The following is a 20414-nucleotide window of genomic DNA, read 5'->3' as shown; positions in this document are numbered from 1 at the left end:
CTTCTGACACTGTGGGGCCTCATGGAACCAAGGGGACATTGTGACACTGCAGGACCTTGTGTAACCAAGGGGCCACTGTGACACTCTGGGGCCTCCAGGAATCTGGAAGGCCCTTGTGACACTGTGTGGCCTCATGGAAACAAGGAATCCATTGTGACACTGAGGGGACTTGTGGAAGCACAGAGAGCATTGTGACAGTGTGGGACCTCATGTAACCATGGGGCCTTTGTGACACCCTGGGGCCCCATGGAACCGAGGGGCCACTGTGAAACTGCGGCACCAACGAGAACATTGTGACACTGTGAAGCCCCATGGAACCAAGGAGTCCATTGTCACATTTTGGGGCCCCATGGAACCAAGGAGACCAGTGTGACAGTGCAGGGCCTGGTGCAACCAAAGGGACATTGTGACACTGAAGGGACACATGGAACCAAGGACATCTTTGCAGATGACACCAAGCTGGATGTGGGTGTGGATCTGCTGGAGGGTAGGAGGGCTCTGCACAGGGCCCTGGAAACGCTGGATCCAGGGCCCAAATCCAACAAGGTGAGGTTTAACAAGTCCAAGTGCCGGGTCCTGCACTTTGGCCACAACAACCCCTGCAGCACTACAGGCTGGGGACAGAGTGGCTGGACAGCAGCCAGGCAGAAAGGGACCTGCAGGGACTGATGGACAGCAGGCTGGACATGAGCCAGCCGTGTGCCCAGGTGGCCAAGAAGGCCAATGGCTCCTGGCCTGGATCAGGAATTGTGTGACCAGCAGGAGCAGAGCTGCTGTGCCAGCACTGATCTGCCCCAGCTCTGCACACAGACATTGCTGCTGCAGCTCCAGAGAAGGCAGCAAAAGGGCATCTCTGCAGGAAACTCTTCTGGGAGATCCTTTAGTTCCTTCAAAGCCACCAAGAGTGCAGCCCCTCATTGACACAGTGTGTTGCAATAGGGAAGGTGGAAAAAAACAAAATAAGAAATGGCACCAAAAATGACATTTATTGTGGAAAACATGAAAAAATAACAACAAAGGAAAAAAATCTCCATAATTAAACCAACAAGAAATACAAAAGACAACTTTTATTACAAGGGATTTGCAGAAATTGGCCAGCAGTTTAATGTTTCTGAAAGCATCCAGTCATCAGTCTCCACACTGCAGCCTTGAGCTCCTGGTTCCTCAGGCTGTAGATGAGGGGGTTCAGGGCTGGAGGCACCACCGAGTACAGAACTGACAGGGCCAGATCCAGGGATGGGGAGGACATCGAGGGGGGCTTTAGGTAGGTAACTACACCAGTGCTGATAAACAGAGAGACCACAGCCAGGTGAGGGAGGCAGGTGGAAAAGGCTTTGTGCCGTCCCTGCTCAGAGGGGATCCTCAGCACAGCCCTGAAAATCTGCACATAGGAGAAAACAATGAACACAAAACAACAAAATGCCAAACACACACTAATAAGAAAAAGCCCAAATTTCCTGAGATAGGATTTGGAGCAGGAGAGCTTGAGGATCTGTGGGATTTCACAGAAGAAATGTCCCAGTGCATTGCCGTGGCACAGGGGCAGGGAAAATGTATTTGCTGTGTGCAGCAGTGAATAGAGAAAGCCACTGGCCCAGGCAGCTGCTGCCATGTGGGCACAAGCTCTGCTGCCCAGGAGGGTCCCGTAGTGCAGGGGTTTGCAGATGGACACGTAGCGGTCATAGCACATGATGGTCAGGAGATAAAATTCTGCTGAGATGAAGAACATGAAGAAAAAGAGCTGAGCAGCACATCCTTTGTAGGAGATTTCCCTGGTGTCCCAGAGGGAATTGTGCAGGGCTTTGGGGACAGTGGTGCAGATGGAGCCCAGGTCGCTGAGGGCCAGGTTGAGCAGGAAGAAGAACATGGGCGTGTGCAGGTGGTGGCCGCAGGCTACGGCGCTGATGATGAGGCCGTTGCCCAGGAGGGCAGCCAGGGAGATGCCCAGGAAGAGGCAGAAGTGCAGGAGCTGCAGCTGCCGCGTGTCTGCCAGTGCCAGCAGGAGGAAGTGGCTGATGGAGCTGCTGTTGGACATTTGCTGTGGCTGCACATGGGCACCTGTTCATGGAGAAAGGACAGTGACAAGTCAGGAGAGGCTGCTTGGAGCCAGACTTGGGCCATTCCCTGCAGCCTGTCCTGCTGGGACTCACCCACCCTTGTTCCTGCTCTGGGAAAACCTTCACCCAGGTCCCTGCCTGAGCTCCAGTTGTGCTGGCTGAGTGTGCCAGGAGCAGCCAGGCCTGTGCGTGGGGGCTCTCGAGGAGCCATCCCTGCCCTGCTGCCCTGGGTTTGTGGCAATGTGGCAGAGGGACAATCCTGGATATTTAGGAGCTGGGCTCTGCAAAGGTGACACTGCTGCTGTCCAGGGATGAGGAGTGGCTGAAGGCCCTTTGGGAGGCTCCCAGCAGAGAGACTGACCACCCAAAGTCACAGTTTTGGAGTCTCTGTAAATGTTCAAACATTCCTTTGATGATCCTGTATTTCTCTTTCTGCTCAGAATGTTCTGTCATTCTGGGATTACAATTCCTGTTCTGCTTCTCTCATCCCAATGTTGTCTATAATCAAAAGAGAAAAAGTCCCTTGCAACAGTGGTGGAAGAATAAAGTCAAAACCAGACCTTTATTGGAAGCTTTCAGGTGTCCCAGTGGGGATGGAACATGCCCAGCCCCTGATTTCAGCAATTCATTAAGGTTGATAATTAGGATATTTAACAGGAACATCCAACAGGAGATTCAGTTACCCCAGTTACACACCCCCGGCTCAAACCATTGGAGTAATTCCAAGGGCTTTTTTGTACGTTTTTGTTATGACTGCTCACATTGTGGTCAAAAATGAAAATGTTCTTCTTCCTGATTATAATGTCCGCTTCCTGAAAATAAGACTATCCAGTAATTCAGGAATATATTTAGACAGCATATTGTTTGAAAAACTAAGAGATACTTAAGTCAATCAAGGATTGCAGTAATATGAGTACTAATAGAAATTTTATAGAGTTAAATAAGAGTTTAATAGTGTCAACTAAGGATTATAGATTTATAATTATATCATAGTAATTTACAGAGCTACAAATATATGAAAAGCAAAAATCTTATTGTCATCACCCCAGCTTTCCCATCCTGCTCCAAGCAGGAAATTGAAAACACTCTCAGGGAAGCTCCTGACCTTTACAGCAATCCCAGGCTTACCTTCTTTGGGAAGTGCCCTCCGGAGCTGTGCCCAGGCTGGTCTGGAGCTGGGAGCAGCCCTGCCCCACCCAGCCCCTCTCAGCAGCAGCACCTGCCCTGCTCAGGGTGGCTCCTTCCCCCCACAGCTCCTGGCCAGCGCTGGGAGCAGCTCCAGGGCCGGCTGAGAGCTGTCCCTGGCAGGCAGCAGAGTCCCTGGCCCAGCACAGCGCCCTGGGCTGCAGGACCCTGCTCTGCAGGACAGCCCTGGGCACCCCTGGCTGCTCTGCACAGGAGATGAGCAGAGAATGCACTCACAGGGTCTGTGGGCATTGGGATGTTCCAGCTTTAGGAGATCACTCCAGGAGCTGCAGCTGCATTGTCCTGCAGCCAGAGGTTCCTGTGCCAAGGGCTGGCAGTGATTCTGCCCCAGGCACTTCTCAGCCCCTTCCCAGCCCTGACTGATTGAAGCTCTCTGTGCCTCTGTGCTGTGCCCGGGCTGGCTGCAGGCAGTGCCCCAGCCCTGCTGGGCTGGGAGAAGAGCTGCTCACGAGAGAAATGTGCTTTTGAAGCTCTGCTTGGTTGCCAGGATCACCCTCTGTGCCAGGAGCCCGGCCCAGCTCAGCAGCACAGACACAGCACAAGGACTTTAATGACCCACTGGGGCTTTGTGCTCAGGCCCTGAACATCAGGCCCTGAGAGGGAGCTGCAGAAACCTCTCCAGAACTCCAAGTCAGAATCCAACTCCAAAGTTTCTTGGACTTTTAATGGGTCCCACTGAGGGACACGACTGAGAAAGTGTCCCCAGGCCCCAGGCAGGGCAGAGAACTGGAGGCACTGATGACAGGTGGGGACAAAGAGAAGCCAAGTCTTGGTGCCCTGGGGCACAGCAGGGTCTGTGCCACCAAGGGCTGGGAGGAGACACCTTGTCCTGAGGCCCTGGGGCCTCCTGGCACAGCCCCAGCCAGGCTGGGCACTGTCACCCCCTGGTCCTGCCCTCAACATCCCCCCCCTAGCCCACATCCCAGTGGCCGCAAGGATCTGCTGGAAGGAGTCCCTGGGGAGCCTTGGTCAGGAATGGCCCTGGGGGCTCCTTCATGCTCCCAGGGACTGCAGGTTGTTCAAAGGACTTTGGCTTTGGCTTTTGCCTTGAAGTCTCTGAGAGGCTTCTGCAATTATGGCCTCCAATTATTTGCTGTAATTAGTCCCTGGAGAGGCTTTGTCAGGAACAACACTCAGTGCGGCTCATTAATGCTTTGAGATACTCAAAGTTTTTAAGGTACTTTGGATTCTCCTTTCCACACTGAGTGCATCGGAGAGGTTTTTGTGCCATCCTGGCCTCCAGTTCTCTCCTCCAAGGAGTCTATGAGGACCCTGTGTGGGGATGGACCTCAGTGGGTCCCATTAATGCCTTGAGACACTTTGGGTATTTTTCGTTTGACTTTGACTCCTGGAAAGGTTTGTGCAATCTCCTCTCAGGCCCTGAGGTTCCAGGGCTCAGTTCCAAATGCACCATGGGGCTCATTAGGATCAACAAGTTCTGACAAACCATGGCTCTGCCTAGATTTCCCTCTGCTCTCGTGCAGTTCATCAGGAAGTTTCTGTAGTGGTTTTGGTTCATCAATTTGAGATTTCTCAGCCAATGCATTAATTAGTGTGGTGGGTTCAGTGTTGCTTAATTACCAGTGCACTCACTAGAATACGCTTACTCATTTAATGCTCTGAGATACGATTAGGAGAAAGGCAAAGTAGGCTCAGAACTTTAAAAGAAAAGTTTTGTTAAGAAAAGTTTATTAACGGTAACTAAAAGGAAGAGTAAAAAGAATCAGAACAAAACTTTCAGAACACTTCCCCTCTCCATACAAACTGACAATGTAAAGAGACCAAACGTAAAACTTTCTGTCAGCTAACAGGGAGAAAAGTTCCTCTTGTTAATGTTTGGAGACTTATCCACAATAAAGAAGTTATATCATGGTTTTTCACTTCCACAAATAGCAGTTGCCCATAAAAATCTGGAATTGCCAAGTCCCTCCCATTTTTTCACAGCTTTTCCCACAGCTGTGTTTATGGGCCATGTCAACTTATTGGGTATTGGTTTCAAGATGAGCTGTTTAAGAGCAAAGGTTCACTTCACGTATTTCTGAAATCATCTTCATCTCTGGGAACAGATGTGTTCTCTCCCTGAGGGCTCAGGGCCTCATCAGTCTTTCTTTTCAAACTTCTCATGGGATCACAGCTATTGCAATATTTGCTTGCTTTAGCATGGAGGCCTTTGCTGAACAAGTCATCTCCCCATACTTTTCAAAGCATTATAGGGAAAAAGAGAATCTGATGTATCAATGACATCCTTCTCCATAGCTTTACCAGAGGATTTCAGCCCCAAGATCAAGGGGGCATCTCCTCATCCCTCCCATCTGGGACTCAACTTCCTCTTCACTGACCTCAGTGGGTTCATGTTGCTCCTCTGTGTGCCTGCCCTGTGTCCTTTTCTCTCACTGGAGGGGGGATGGCAGCACTGGCAGAGTCAATATCTGCCCGGGGCTGTAGATGGTTCCGTGAGCCCGGCCGGGCTCGGTCCTTGCGGCTGGAGCTGTTTTCCCATGGAGGTTTCTGCAGCGGCTGCGCTGGGGCTGTGTCAGGCTGGGCCGCGCTGGGGCAGGGCCAGGATCTCAGCAGCCAGGCCAGAAGGCTGAGATGGGGCTGGGCCGGCCTTGGCACCTCTCTGGGGCCAGAAGGGAGAGAGACCCAGCCAGGCTTTCTCATCTTCAACTTGGATCTGCACAGAGGCGTCTGCAGTTTCCTTAGTGGTTTAGCAGATTGTCAGCTCTCAAAGCTAATTACTGATTGTTTTTTTTTTGTCAGACACGGAGGAAACTGCTAGCAGCTTCTCTCAGGACATCACTTCTGTGATGCAAAACCACCACAGCGGCACAGAGCACAGAGCTCCTTTGTCCACATGTAGTGGTCATGTGCCTGAGGCCTCAGAACCCCTCCTTGGGAGATCTCTGGGCCCTCTCCAAGGTGTTTTCAAATGAAAACATTTAGCTCAGAGTCTAAGAAAAACACCAGAGGACAGGACCAGCCTAACCTGTCTGTCCTGGCTACTTTTGTCTGGGAGCAATCCTTGGATATATGGAAATTGGGAGGCCAACTTCTAATTTTGGCCATGGGCCCTGGACATGAAAGCCAGTTCTTTTCCAGAGGAATGAAGGAAGAGAGCGCCAATGTTTCCTGGAGGGATGAGAGGTGACCACCAGAGGCCAACCAGAGCTGCCAGATTTTGTTCTGAGACATACCCTTGCATATAGGAATTTTTTAGGGAGAATATCAGTTTTGGCAATGAGCATCTGAAAAGAGGAAAAGTTCCATAGAAAGGAAAGCACGGACCCCCTGTGCTCCAGGAGCTGATGAGAGGCAGCCCTTGGCATCCCAAGATCAGCCAGACCTGTCAGGTGGCCCCTGGGAGGCCAAGCCAGCCAGACCTGTTCCATGTTCCCTCACTTCCATGGGGCCCCACAGTGTCCCAATTGTCCCTTGCTTCCAGGAGGCCCTGAGGTGTCACAATGCCCCCTTGGTGACACCAGGCCCTGAAGGGTCCCAATGGTCTCCATGGTTCCATCAGGCCCCACAGAGTCATAATGGTCTCTGGGTCCATGAAGCCCCGCGGTGTCACCATGGCCCCTTGGTTCCATGGGCTCCAGTGGTGCCACAATGATCCCCTTGGTTCCATGAGGTGCCCACAGTGTCAGTGATCTCCATGGGAAGGAAAGAACCGAGCCCCAGTGTGGCAGGGGCAGCCACCAGAGGCCAAGGCCAGCCAGGCTTGATGGCACTGGCAGATTTTGGCTGGGAGGAACCCTTGGATATAGAGAATTTTGGGGGTGGATCCCCAATTTCAGACATAGACATCCAGAGGAGAAGGATGATTCTTTGCACTGGAAAGATGGACTGAATACCAGTGTTTGAGGGGCAGATCAAAGGCGGCCACCAGAGGCCTATGCCAGCCAGACCTCTCTGTCTTGGTAGCTTTTGTCTGAAAGCAACCCTTGGATATAGGGAATTTGGGAGGTGGAATCCCAGTTTTGGCCATTACTGCATAGGTAAGAAGAAGGGTTCTTTTCTGTAGGAAGGAACTCACTGAAACCAAGTGTTTCAAGGCAGGTGAGAGGCAGCCCCCAAGGGTCCAAGGGCAGCCAGACCTGTCTGTCCTGGCTGATTTCACTTGGGAGCGATCCTTGGCTGTATGGAGTTTTGGAGGTGGAATTCCAGTTTTGGCCATGGGCGCCTAGACAGGATGAATGCTTTTTCCTATAGGAAAGAGAAGTGCAAAGTCAAAGTGTTCTGGAAGAAGATGAGAGGTGGGCACCCTTAGGCCAAGCCAGCCAGGCCTGTCTCTCCTGGTACCTTTCGTCTAGGGGCTGTCCTTGGACACAGGGCATTTTGGAGGTGGAATCTCAATTTTGGCTGTGGGTGCCTGGACAGGAAGAAGAGTTCTTTTGATTAGGAAGGAAAGCTCAGAGCCCCAGTGTTTCAGAGGCAGATGAGTGCCAGCCCTCAGAAGCCAAGGCCAGCCAGACTTGTCAGTCCTGGCAGGTTCTGTCTGGGAGCTATCCTTGGATATAGGGAATTCTGGAGGCAGATCCCCAGTTTTGGCCATGGGTGCCTGGTTGAGATGGATGGGTTTTTTCCCTTCAGAAAGAAAAGCACATGGTCCCAGTGTATCATAGACAGAGGCGAGGTGGTTCCCAGGTGGCCAAGTCAGTCAGACCTGTCTCTCCTGGCAGATTTCATCTGGGAACAATGCTTTTATATAAGGAAATTTGGAGAAGAAATCCCGGTTTTGGCCACAGGCCCCTGGAGGAGAAGGACAGTTCTCTCCCACAGGAAGGAAAGCCCAGAGCCCCAGTGCTTCAGGGGCAGATGAGAAGTATCCCTCAACATGCCAGGGTCAGCCAGACCTGCCAGGTGGTCCCCAGGAGGCCCAGCCAGCCAGACCTGTTCCATGTTCCCTTGGTTCCATGGACCCCACAGTGTCACAATGGTCTCCTTGGTTCCATCAGGCCCTGGAGTGTCACAATGTTCCCCTTGCTTCTGCAGTGTCACAATGGCCCCGTGCTTCCATGAGGACTTGCAATGTCACAATGGCTTTGTGGTTCCACAGAGCCCTGATGTGTCACAATGGCCCCTGGACTCCGTGTGCCCTCGCTGTGTCACAGCGGCTCCTTTGTGACACTGCGGCTGCACAGTGTCACCCTGGCCCCTTGGTTCCATGAGGTTCCGTAGTGTCACCGTGGTGTCCTTGGACCTGCATTGTCACAACTGACCTGTGGTAATCACATATCCTATGAGCAGAGAGAGAGATCTCCCAGGATTTTCCTGGGAAGCTGTGAGAAAGCTCAGAGAAAAGAATGAGAAACAATTCTTATCTTCACTTGCTGCACCTGTTGTTGTGCACATGTGGAATGTGCATCTCCATAATGTTTACCAAAGGGCAATTTCTTAATTGGTCACTGGTGATGGTGTTTGGATTTCAATTAACCAATCTGGTTTTTCTGTATCTGTAGCAGTCAGAGGCCCTGTAAGGCCTCACTGGGGATCAGTTACTTAAGATAAGAAATCTGAGTCATGATGACTGGACCAAAGAAGCCCCTCTTCCACATTTGGACCCTTGTTATCTCTCTGTAAGACCATGGCTCACATTCGCCCTGACCCTGGCAAGTGGACAATTTCCAACACTCCTGTACCCATTTCTGCCCAGTTTGGCAGAAGAGCTGTCACTGTCCCTTTGACAGGAGCTGCCAATAAAGACACGGCTGTGGAACCGCATACAGCCTTCTCTCTCTCTCATCCCTGTGTCTGTCGAGGCAGTTAGCGAGCAAAGAGCTGAAATCACTAAGAGCTGAATTCACCAAAGAGCTGAAATCACTCCAGAGCTGCTCGCTGAGTTTGCCCGCGCCTGGGAGGCTGCCTGAGGGACCTGGACAGGCTGAGCCCATCAGCCCAGTGCTATCAGGGACACCTATGGCAGCCGGGGTTGGACGGACCCCTGGGACCCCAGGTTGCATTACACTAACGGAGTTCTGGCATCCTGGCACCCCTGAGAGCAGCATTCCTCATGAATTGTCACTGCCTCGGGCGGCCATGGCCCCTTGAAGGTAACTCCTCCGTTGTAGAAGTTATCTGAAGAGGCATCTGATGAACCTCCATATCGCCATCTGGGATGAAATCTTCAGGAGTTGGACGGCAGACCACTCACCCAGCAGTTCCTTGACCCACATTCGGCTGAAGAAGTGTAGGTTTAAAACAGCCTTTTTGCACACTTTTATCTTGGGTCCTTTTTTGTTTTTTGTTTTTTGTTTTTTTTTTTTTCTTTTTACTGGTGGGGGGGATGGGGGGGGGGGGAAGAGAACTATACTGAAATGGGATCAAAATCTAGTAAATTAAAAATATTCCAGAATGAGAGAGACTTATATTTATAAATCCTAGAAATCTTGTCTGCTAACAGCTTTTCTTTCTCTAAAGGCAATATTTCAAAAACTAACTCAAAAAAATTTATAGAATAGATTATTTCCCAGTTTCCAAACACTAACACACATACTATCAGTTTAGATTCTTTTGGGGACACAGTAGGGACAACAATATACGCTTTCGAAACTGATGAAAACTTTTCTGTAACAGAGTTTCTACCTCTATTTCTCTCAATTACTAAAGCAGTCGAAAAGACAAATTCTCTGCAGCTTCCTTCTGCTGAGGAAATTCCACCCTTATCTTTCTCAACAGACACTGTCCCTTCAAATGCTAATTTGCCAGATAACATTCCTCTCTCAGTGCCTGTGACGGGGAACACAGACATTGTACCACCCCACCCACCCGCGGGCTCCGTGGAGCCCACCCATCCCTCGCTCCCCCTCGGACGCGGCGAGCGCGGATTCCGCTCCCCGGTCCCGCAACACGCGGCGCGCTGCGCGCCCCGTGCCCCGCTCAGTGTTGGGCTGTACCTGTGTCGGTTTCCATCGGGAACGCCCTGCCTCACCCCAAAACCTCCGCGCAGCCCCCGTGACTCCCCCAGCCCTGCAGCCTCCCAGCCCCGCTGCGGCTCTCCCCAGCCCGCTCCCATCCCTGCCTGCCTGCCCGCCGCAGCCCCGCCGGGATGGCAGCAGCTCCCCCAGCCCCACCGCCTCCTCTGCCCCGCTCCTCCCTTGCCCTCATCCCCAAGCGCTGCACCCACCCACCCACCCTCAGCGCCCCCCGAGCGGCACCTCCGAGACCCCCACGGGGGCACCCCACTTCCCCACGCACCTCAGCCCTGCGCAGGCTGTGCCACAGTGGCGCTGCCATTGCCGCTCCACTGCTGCCTCCCTCTAGCCAAGCCCAGCCAGCTGCCCCCTCACACTCTGTCCAGCCCCCCACACCCCTGCCAACCCTCGCTCCAACACGCCCAACAAAGCGTAGTGCACCTCCTGCTCGCTCTCACTCCTCCTCTGAGCACAGTGAGTCTGATAGTGACATAGAGGACATTGATCCATGGGCTCTAATCAAAATGGAAGCGACTCGGGCAGGGGGTTGGGAACTGGCTCAGAGAATTTCTGCCTTCCCAGCAATTTATATAAAGGGGAAAAGAGGGGAGACCACTGAAACAACGTGGGAACCTAACACAAATAAAGAACTGGTACAACTACGAAATATAGCCAAAGAACATGGGAGGGGTTCACATATTTTTAGAAATTTCCTGTAAGCTCCCTTTTCAGCACATATTTTGGTACCTCGCAATCTTAAAAACATTGCTCACTGCCTTCTTTCCCCTGCAGAATACATGCTATTGGAAAAGTATTGGAAAAGATGATTCAAAACTTTATCAGACATCTATGCACAAGAATGAAATAGGCCAGATTTTACAGTCCAACAGCTGGCTGGAGAAAGGGATTTACAGAAACCCTGTGACCAAGCTAACACCTTACTTAAGGCAGCACTACAAGACTTGGTTATTGCAGCAAAAACCTCCTTGCTCCTTACCCCAGATGACTCTACCCCTACCCAACACTTCTCTAGTATTAAACAAGGAGTAGATGAAATATTTATCAAGTTTGTAGACAGAATTAAAGATGCTCTGGAAAAACAGATAGAGAGCACAAGAGGCAAGAAAAGAACTGTTGTGCCAGCTTGCCTTATCGAATGCAAATGAACAATGTAAAACAATTCTGAGGCCCTACCCTTGGGTACAGAACCCACCAGAGAGCAAATGGTGGAAAGCTGTACACGGCATTTGTCCTCTGAAAACACAGTGGCCCAAGCCGTTGCTAAGGGCACTGCAGAAGGAGTTTCTGGTGCAGTTGCAGCAGTAACTTCCAAAGACCAGGCCTGCTGCTATCACTGTGGGGAATTTGCACATTTTATAAAGGACTGTCCAGACAGGTCACCTACCCAAAACACCTACCAAAGACCCCAGAACCAGCAGCACTACCAGCAAAGTTCAGGAAACTTCCAGTGGAGCGCAGCCAGGCCCCACGCAAAGGCACCAAATCAAAAGCCATCCAGACCCAACCATGCATCATCCCAGGAGATCCCAGGCCACATGGAGAGGATCCAACCCATGGAGTGACACAGATGGGAACACGGTGCCAATTGGTAACTGCTCTGTCTATTGACTTTAACAATAAGGATGTTTATCGTGTTCCCACAGGAAAGCATGGGCCAAAAGGGGTTTTTTTGACATTTTAGTTATAGATGCCACTCTCCATGGCCCAGAGGAAATCTTTGTTGTTCCAGAAGTACAAACAGTGCACCCAGGACAAGAAATCTCAGTCCAGCTGTGCTGCACGGACTCACAATTTTTCCTTTCATGAGGAATTCTGATTGCACAAGCCTTTCTAGTCCCAAAGAATCACAGGGAACAGCTTCCTCTCAACCCTACAGCAATGTGGGCACAAGACTGGGTTCATACTGGGATCATACTGGGAAGGACTGGAACCATACTGGGAGTGCCTGGAACTATTATAGGGGTGAATGGGAACACCTGGGAACATGCTGGGATCATACTGGGATCACACTGGGAGTGACCGGGATGATACTGGGATCACACTGAGTGTAACTGGAAGTGACTGGGACCATACTGGGGGTGACTGGGAGCCACAGGGCCCATGCTGAGAATGGCCTGGGGGGGAACTGGGGGAACTGGCCCAGCTGGGGCTCAGGGTTGTTCTCCCCCAGGGCTGCCCCGGGTCCTGCTGCCACCCCCGGCCCCACAGAGCTGAGGGATAGGGCACAGCTGAGGGACAGGGGACAGGGACATGGCACAGGGACAGGGCACAGCCAGGGAACACGGCCTGGCTGAGGGACACTGAGCCCCAGCACTTTGGGCTGTTGCCCTTGGGCTCCCAGCACAGGCCCAGGGGCAGAATCCCCTCCAGAAACTGTTGTTTGCTTTCAGCTCTGCTCTGGAACATTCCCCAGGAGCCCCTGCAGTGGCTGCAGCCCAGCCGGGTGCCCGAGGCACTCAAAGCCGCTCCGGCAGTGCCCTCCTGCCCCGGGCAGGGCACGGAACACCCAAGGAAAGGCTCCTGCTGGGCTCAGGGCAGGGACAGGGCACTCCCCTGGTGCTGCCACGGGCACAGCAGAGCCGGCCTGGGCAAAGGATTGGGATCGATGTCCCATGGAATCCCCGCAGGGAATACTTCTCATTGCACTGCTCTCATTGGATTGGTCATCAATTCCAATCATTTCCCCATGGAATTCCCATGGCAGTGGGTTAGGGAGTAGGTCCATCCATGGAATTCTCACCTGACTGGGATGAGACTGAGATCTGGCCATGGAAATTCCATGGCAATGCCTGCATTCCCAAGTCCCCCATTTCTGAATCCCCCATTCCCATAGGAATTGCCCTTCCCCTCCTACACCCACCTTTGTGCTCCAGAGCCCCCCAACCATATCTGATGTATTTTGGGGGCCTTTCCACACAGGTGTGGCCCAGGTAATGCTTCATCTGCTCCACCATGATCCCTCTGGATTCCCAGCACCTCTGGGATATCCAGACGGCACTGTTGGACACTGCAAAGCTCCTGGATTACAGCACGAAGGAGATGAAATCCCAGCCCTCGTAGCCGTACTGGTGGGATCCATGGACACTCTGTTGGACAGGAGGTCACAGCTGGAAACCCCCTGCACTGTGTGGAGACCTGGGAACGAGGAGAGAACAGACCCATGGAGACATGTCCCAGCCCCAGGGAGCCCCTTGGAACTCCCTGGATTCCCATCCCAGCCCCACAGATCCCCCCCATCCCCAGCGATCCCATCCCAGCCCCTCAGAGTCCTCCATTCCCACAGATCCCAGCCCAGCCCCCGGCTCCCCCCACTGCCCCTGCTCTGGTTGTACCGGCCCCGTCTCCAGGTCACTGTCAGCCACGGGCCAGTTCCTGTCCTTTAGCAGGGTCTGGATATCCCAATATCCCAGCTCTGGGTATCCCAATATCCCAGCTCTGGCTATCCCAATATCCCAGCTCTGGCTGTCCCAAAATCCCAGCTCTGGTTATCCCAGTATCCTGGCCCTGGCTATCCCAGTATCCTGGCTCTGGCTATCCCAATATCCCAGCTCTGGCTGTCCCAATATCCCAGCTCTGGCTATCCCAATATCCCAGCTCAGCTCCCGCCCCCATCCCCGGTGTCTGTGCCTCCATCCGGCCCCACTCGCTGCCGCAGCGCTCGCAGGGGGTCCCGTCCACGTCCCCCCCAAACAAGGACTGGTGGACCCCCGGGCCGGGCTCTGACAGCGCCACTTCCAGGAACTGCAGGGAGTGGAGAACTGGGGGGACATGGAGATTTGGGGGAGCTGAGGGGGCTGAGAATTTGGGGTTCCAGGGGGGGCCACAGGCCAAGGAAAAGGGGGACATGAAGAGATGGCAGAGCTGGGAAGGAGGTTCAGGGGCTGAGAGCCAAGGAAAGGGGGTGCAGGGACTGGGAGAGCTGGGATGGGGTGTTCAGGGAATCCTGTGCCCAGGAAAGGGGGTGCCAGGGCTCCTGAACATGAGGAAAGGAGGGGCTAGGGGCTGGGAAAGGCAGGAATGGGGGCCCAGGGGTCCCAGGTAGGGAAAAGGGTGGGGCTGGGGGTTGGGAGAGGCGGGGGCTGGGAACATGTTGAGTTGGTGCCGGATAAGGCGGTGCAGGGGGGTCTCAGTGCCGGGCAAAGGGGTAAAAGGGTGTCTTGGTTCTCAGGAATGGGGGCGCAGGGGGGGTCTCAGGGTCACGGAAATGGGGGGGCAGGGATGGAGAGGTAGAAGGGAGTTCCAGGGGTCCTTGAGCCCAGGAAAGGGGAGTCCAGGGTTTCCCAAAAAGGGGTACCAGGGTGGGGACACCCGGGATGTTCGGGAAGGGGGAGTTCAGAGGGTCTCTGGTTTTGCACAAAGGTGGGGCTGGGGGCTGGGAAAGGCAGGAATGGGGGTCCAAGGTGTTCCAGGATCAGGCACACGGGAAATCTAGAGGCTGGGAGCAGGGAAAAGGGGAGCAGAGGGCCCTGATGTCCGGAAATGGGGGATTCAGGGGGGTCCCTGTGCAGGATAAGGGGAGCAGGGGGGGTCCCGGTGCCGGCAATGGCGATTCAGGGTCCCGGTGCCGGGGTCCCACTTCCCCCTCGCCCGCCAGGAGCGCCCCCAGCCCCAGCGCTGGAGCCACCGCGCTGCTCCTCCTCACTCCCAGTATGATCCCAGTATGATCCCAGTAGGATCAGTCACCCAGGAGCTGCTCCCAGTATGATCCCAGTACAGCCCAGTCACTCCTGGCATCCCCCCACCCCTCTCTGCGTTCCGACCTGTCCCGGCTCCATCCCCGCCCCTCCCGCGGCTGCGGGGAGGAGGAGGAGGAGGGAGGAAGAGGCGGAGCGGCAGCGGGAGCAGCAGGAGGAGCGGGGAGGATGAACCGCGGGGCTCCGGCTCCGCCTGAACTCGCAGCACCCCGGGAGCGTCGCCCCCATCCCGCAGGTGCCCGGGCAGGGGGAGCTGGCCCCAAATATCCCGGGGCTCCCTGGGTTTGGGGTTTTTGTGGGGATGTTTGGAGCTGGCGGGGCTCCAAGGCCGAGCCGCAGCTGCCCTCGGGGGGACATCGGGGGTCCCCGGGAGGTGTTTTTGGGGGGTCCCGGTGCGGGTGGCGGCAGAGCCCCGGCGGGGCCGGGGGGATGCGGGTCCCCCCGCGGTGCGGGTTGGGCTTCCCGGCCGGGCCCTCCGAGCTCTGCCGGGGCCGCGTGGGGACCGCGCGGGAGCGGCGGGAGCGGCGGGGGGACCCCGGATTTGGGGAGCCCCGGGAGAGCCGCGGCTTCCCTGGGCGGGAGCGCAGAGAGAGGAGAGCCCCAGGAGCCCCAGCGGGGACCCCGAGAGGGGGGACCCCTGGCAGTGCCGGCACCCGGCAATGGGGGTGCTGGGGCTGGAGGGGCGGCATGGCCGGGAAAGGGGTTCGGGGGTACCGGGACCGCCAGGGGCTGCTCCTAGCAGGTGCCCAGTTCCTACCCCTATGTGCTTCCAGTTTCCTGGGCACTCCCAGGATGAGCCCAGTCAGTCCCAGTATCACCCTGGTCGCTTCCCCTCACTCCCTGCAGGATCCCTGTTTCTCCCAGTATGAGCCCAGTCATTCTCAGTCATTCCCCATTATGACGCTATTTGCCCTCAGCAAGTCCCAGTTGCTCCCACTTTTCTCCAGTGTGTTCCCACTTCTCCCAGTTGCTCCTAGTGTAGTCCCAGTCACTCCCAGTATGATCCCAATATGAGTCCAGTATGATCCCAGTCTGCCCCAGCAGGGCCCCAGTCACTCACACTTGCCCCCAGCATGGTCCCAGTTGCCCCCAGCACATTCCCAGTGGCTCCCAGTGTGGTCCCAGTCACCACCTGCATGTTCTTAGGTACTCCCAGTACATCCCAGTTGCCTGGAACATTCCCAGAGTCTTTGCCAGGCACTCCCAGTTACCTCAGCATGGTTCAGCTGTCCCCAGTTTTATCCCAGTCACTGCCAGTACATCCCAGTTGTCACCTGCATGACTCCTGTCATTCCCAGCTGCTCCCAGTTGCTCTCAGGGTGTGTGCATTTGGCTCCCAGCATGGGCCTGGCAGCTCCCAGTAACCCCCAGTCAGGGTCCCTTGGCACCCACTGTAATCCCAGTATGATCCCAGTCACTCCCAGTATGATGCCAGTGCCCCCCAGTGTGATCCCAGCTGCTCCCTGTCAATGCCAACATGACCCCAGTAACGACCAGTATGATCCCTATGACTCCCAGTCTCTCCCAGTATGATGACAGTGCCTCATCCACTGTAATCGATACCTCTTGCAACAAGAACATAGATTTTGTGAGCTACAACACCAATTATTCCCATAATTTGAACATTCACTTGTAACCCAGCTAGCGTGTCCAGTTTGGAACACCTTGGGATGAATCACATAAAGTATACAGTACAGTACTGATGGCAATTTCCCTTCTTCCCTGTACAAGCCACAGGCTAAGGCCAGGCTATAAGAACTCTTTGACTGAAACACTCCCGATCCTCCTGTTTGAAGTGGCAGTGTTCCTCTGCCAAGGAGGTGTCGGAGGCGTCTCAGGGTTTATTCAGGCAGGGCTTAGAACCAGTGATGCAAGCTTTGCCTTATTTCTCAGTGAGGTGTTATTCTTTGTACCTGCCTTGGATCATTTGGGTCTTCCCAAACCATTACCACCCAGTCCTGGTTGGAAGTCAATTTGGTATCACCCGGTTTAGATGTGATAGTCCATTCCTCAAGTTTCTTCACAAGTCCTTTGGTTTTGCTGGCATAAATTCACCCTCTTTCCGTGGTTTGGATTCCTGCTTCAGTGGTACCTGGAAAGGATTTCTTAATAGCACAGTGTTAAAAGAAAAACAATACTGCATTAACTTTTACCATTAGTTTTCTTTAAAACTTTCTGGGTTTAACTAAAAGCTTTTTCTACATCTGCCTCTTCTTCTTGTATCCAGCTGTGTTAATAGCTGCAGAGACCAATTCTTCTTCCTGTGAGCTATAATTAGTTAAATAAAAAAGACCAGGCCAATTTTAACATGAGATGTGTCACATCTCTTGCTTTTTACTTTTTGGGTAACATCTAACTGTTATAGTCTTACAGACTCATTCTTCAGAACAAAAGCCTCCTCTTCTTAACAACAAAAATTAGAAAGAAAAAAAGAAGTCTTGTTTAAAAAAATAAACCACTTTGTGAAAGTCACTATCTCTGCTTTGATCTTATCTCTATTGGTGGTCCCGCTCTCCCTCTTTTTCACAGCCTTGGGTTTAACTCTGTCCTTCCCCACTTCCCCCCCTCCTTGTTGTCACTCTGCCTAGCAGGAATGGGGGAGAACTTACAGATAGCTGTGGCTGAGGGGACCTTGGGGGTGTATTTCGCTCTCCCCTTCGCTCTCTTTCTCTCTCTCTCTCTCCCTTTCTATCTCTTTCTTTTTCTCTCTTCACATTTCAACATCCACATTCCAATATCAGTCCACTTTCTAACATTAATTCTACCTCCTGGAGAGGTGAGTCTGCCAATCACCTCTCCCCCCTTTTTCACCTTCCTTACAAAGTAAATTACTTTTGTTATGCGTGTTCAGCAGGAGTGTAGATCATAGCACCCTCCACCAAGGCTACCAGCCACTCACAGCTGACAGTGCAAAATTAAAGACTTGGTTTGCTATCACGATTTTTCCATTCACAAGCTTGAAAAGGTTGCAGGAACAAAGTAAACAACAACTGACTTCCAAAGTGACCCTGCCTGCACCAAAACAAATTTAAGGCAATGCTACTTAGAGCAATACAATCTGCAAAGAAGCCAAGGTTTGATTTGGGAAGGCCATCTGAGGACACAGAGCATGAGTTTTACAAATCTGTATTTTGAAGAGGGAATGGACAAAATATGAATAGAGTTGAGGGCAGGGGGAGGACAGCAAGTGAGGAATTTTTCTCTGCAATACTCTCTTTTTGACTGCCAGGAAACACTCTCTAAAGAGGTTCCTAAGGTACAAACAATAACTGGGTGGGAAGAGGCGCTCCTGAATTCAAGCCTTAATGTCATAATAGGAAACTGCCCCTGAGCACTGCAGTGCTGGAGCACCTGCCTGCAAACTCACCAGAGGCAAGAAGCCACTGCTGCCACGCTGCAGGGCTGCCTGCAGCACAGAGGGAATCATGGCCAAGCCCTCCCTGCAGGCCTGGGTAATCCACACAGGGAGCCCAAAACTTCCTCACAGCTCTCTAACTCATTCAAGAAATAGGAAACTATAGTAAGCAGAGATCTCCCTCACCATCTTTTTCATATGAGTGTGTCACACACCCACTGTGATGCTGAAAGTAACAAATTAACAGTTCACATTGGAAGATACTGAAACTTTTTTTCTTCACCTCGCTTTATAGGTTCCCTTTCCTATATGTAGCCACCTCCCAGTCTGGGAAAAAATGAGCCCTATTTTTTTACAAGTGTTTTGTATGCACAACTTTAATTGCTGTTCTAAATACACTGCAAGTAGCCAGCACTTCCAGAAAAAATAACAAACAAACAAACCAAAAAAACGAAGAAAGCAAAACACATTTGGGTTCATGAAAAAGGACTGGCTGGAAGAAAAAATGTTTCTCATTGACCTACCAAGCAGCTGGTGTTACCTTTAGTTTAACTTTACACACTGAGAACCACTTGAGTGAACAGCTTGCATCAACTCAAAATAAATTAATGGCAGGTTTTGCTATGTCACAGCTGTAAACTAGTTTCTCAGTCCTAGAGTACAGTAAGTTACGTATTTCAAGATAAAAATCACAATGCAAATCGGAAGAAATTTCATACTGCATGAGGTGTGCACACAATTGATTTACCTCCAAAAGTCAGTTTATGACTTTTCTCCACCAGGATTGCAGTAGCTGCTATAGCTTGAACACACACTGGCCAGCCTTGATTTACTGGATCTAACATCTTTGATAAATAAGCCACGGGTCTCTTTACTCCTCCCCACTCCTGAAACAAAACCCTATGAGCTACCCCCTTTTCTTCATTTCCGTAGAGATGAAAGGGTTTTGCTAGTGAAGGTAAGCTTAAAGTTGATATTGGGGCTAGTTTTAACTTCAGTTTTCTTAGTTTTTCACCATCTTCTTTGCTCCATTTTATATCATCTCCTCTGTCAGTTTATTCATACAAAAATTTTACTGCCTGTGTACATCCTTCAATCTACAATCTACAATATCCCAATAATCCGAGTATTTTTCTGATTTCCCCCTTTGAAGAGGGAGGGGGAAGAGCCTCGGACACCCCTATTCTTCCTCGGTGCCCATCTCTTTAAAAATTCTCAGATCTGTTACCCTCTTAGGACAGTCTATTTTATAATGTGCTTTGCCCTGACAGTAAAAGCAGATGTTCCTGGAATGTTCCTGAAACTTTGATTGCATTGGGATTTTATTCTTTCCTGTTCCCCTGTCTCTACCACCATCATATCTAGGAGTAGTGCCTGTGGGGTTTTTATTGTTTTCTTGCAATTTTTTCCTCTCATGGTGACTGCCACAATCTTTGCTTTTAGTTTGGCTTTGGCCACAGACTTTCTGAGCCTCCTTTAATAAATCATCTAATAATTTGTCATGCCGATCTTCAATTTTTTCCATTATCTGGCCAAGCACAAAGTTAATCCTTTACAAAGCTTTTCTCACATCAGTCTCAGGATCCACTCTGGAACACTGCCTCCTATTTCTCCCAAGTCTGTCCAACCACTCAGCCGGAGCCTCCCCCCTCCCCTGCTGTGCCCCAAAAGTCCCTCAGCACTTTGCCCTCGAGATGCTGCTCCCCCTATTTCCCCAACAATCAAATTACAATGCTCATTCATATGTTTTCTCCCCTCCTCATAATTTTGACCCCACTCAGGAGGTGCAGGTGGCATTTTGCCCTCCCCAGGGGGGGGCTGTGGATTTTCTTTACTCCAGGCTTTTATGCCTGCAATTCTGATCATTTCCCTTTCTTCCAGAGAAAATAGTATCTGTATTATCAATGGTATTTCTTCCCAAGTATAAATGTTCGAACCTAAAAATTGCCCTAATTGTTCAGCAGTGCTTGTGGGATCCTCCAAAATCCCTGTGATTGATTTCTCACTCCTTTTGTTTTTCTCTTTTTCCCTCTTGCTCCCCTCCCTTTTCTTTACCTGTTTTCTTATTTTTTACGCGTTTTCTGTCCCGTTTTTCAAAATCTTCTCTCCATGCCTCTGTTTCCCACTTTCTCTAATAACCTGAACACCACCTTCTTTCAACTACCCA

At 52.0% G+C, this 20414-nt stretch overlaps 2 protein-coding genes across 2 annotated transcripts in view; one reads left to right on the top strand and one right to left on the bottom strand.

Moving 5' to 3' along the window:
• The window catches only part of LOC100226816 (uncharacterized), a 1189242-nt gene that overhangs the window by 743959 nt on the left and 424869 nt on the right, over window positions 1-20414 (top strand). The gene's annotated exons all lie outside the window — the stretch shown is intronic.
• Window positions 1103-2035, bottom strand: LOC116807563 (olfactory receptor 14A16-like). The gene has a single exon (XM_072919848.1). The coding sequence runs from the start codon at window positions 2033-2035 to the stop codon at window positions 1103-1105; it is 933 nt and encodes a 310-aa protein (XP_072775949.1).

The sequence above is a fragment of the Taeniopygia guttata genome, chromosome 30 (genome assembly GCF_048771995.1).
Source record: "Taeniopygia guttata chromosome 30, bTaeGut7.mat, whole genome shotgun sequence".
NCBI classification, from domain to species: Eukaryota; Metazoa; Chordata; class Aves; order Passeriformes; family Estrildidae; genus Taeniopygia; species Taeniopygia guttata.
This window is presented reverse-complemented; position numbering and strand designations above follow the sequence as displayed.

What these genes read in the sequence shown, in the direction of transcription:
- LOC116807563 (XM_072919848.1), bottom strand. Translation starts at nt 2,035, where the DNA reads ATGTCCAACAGCAGCTCCATCAGCCACTTCCTCCTGCTGGCACTGGCA.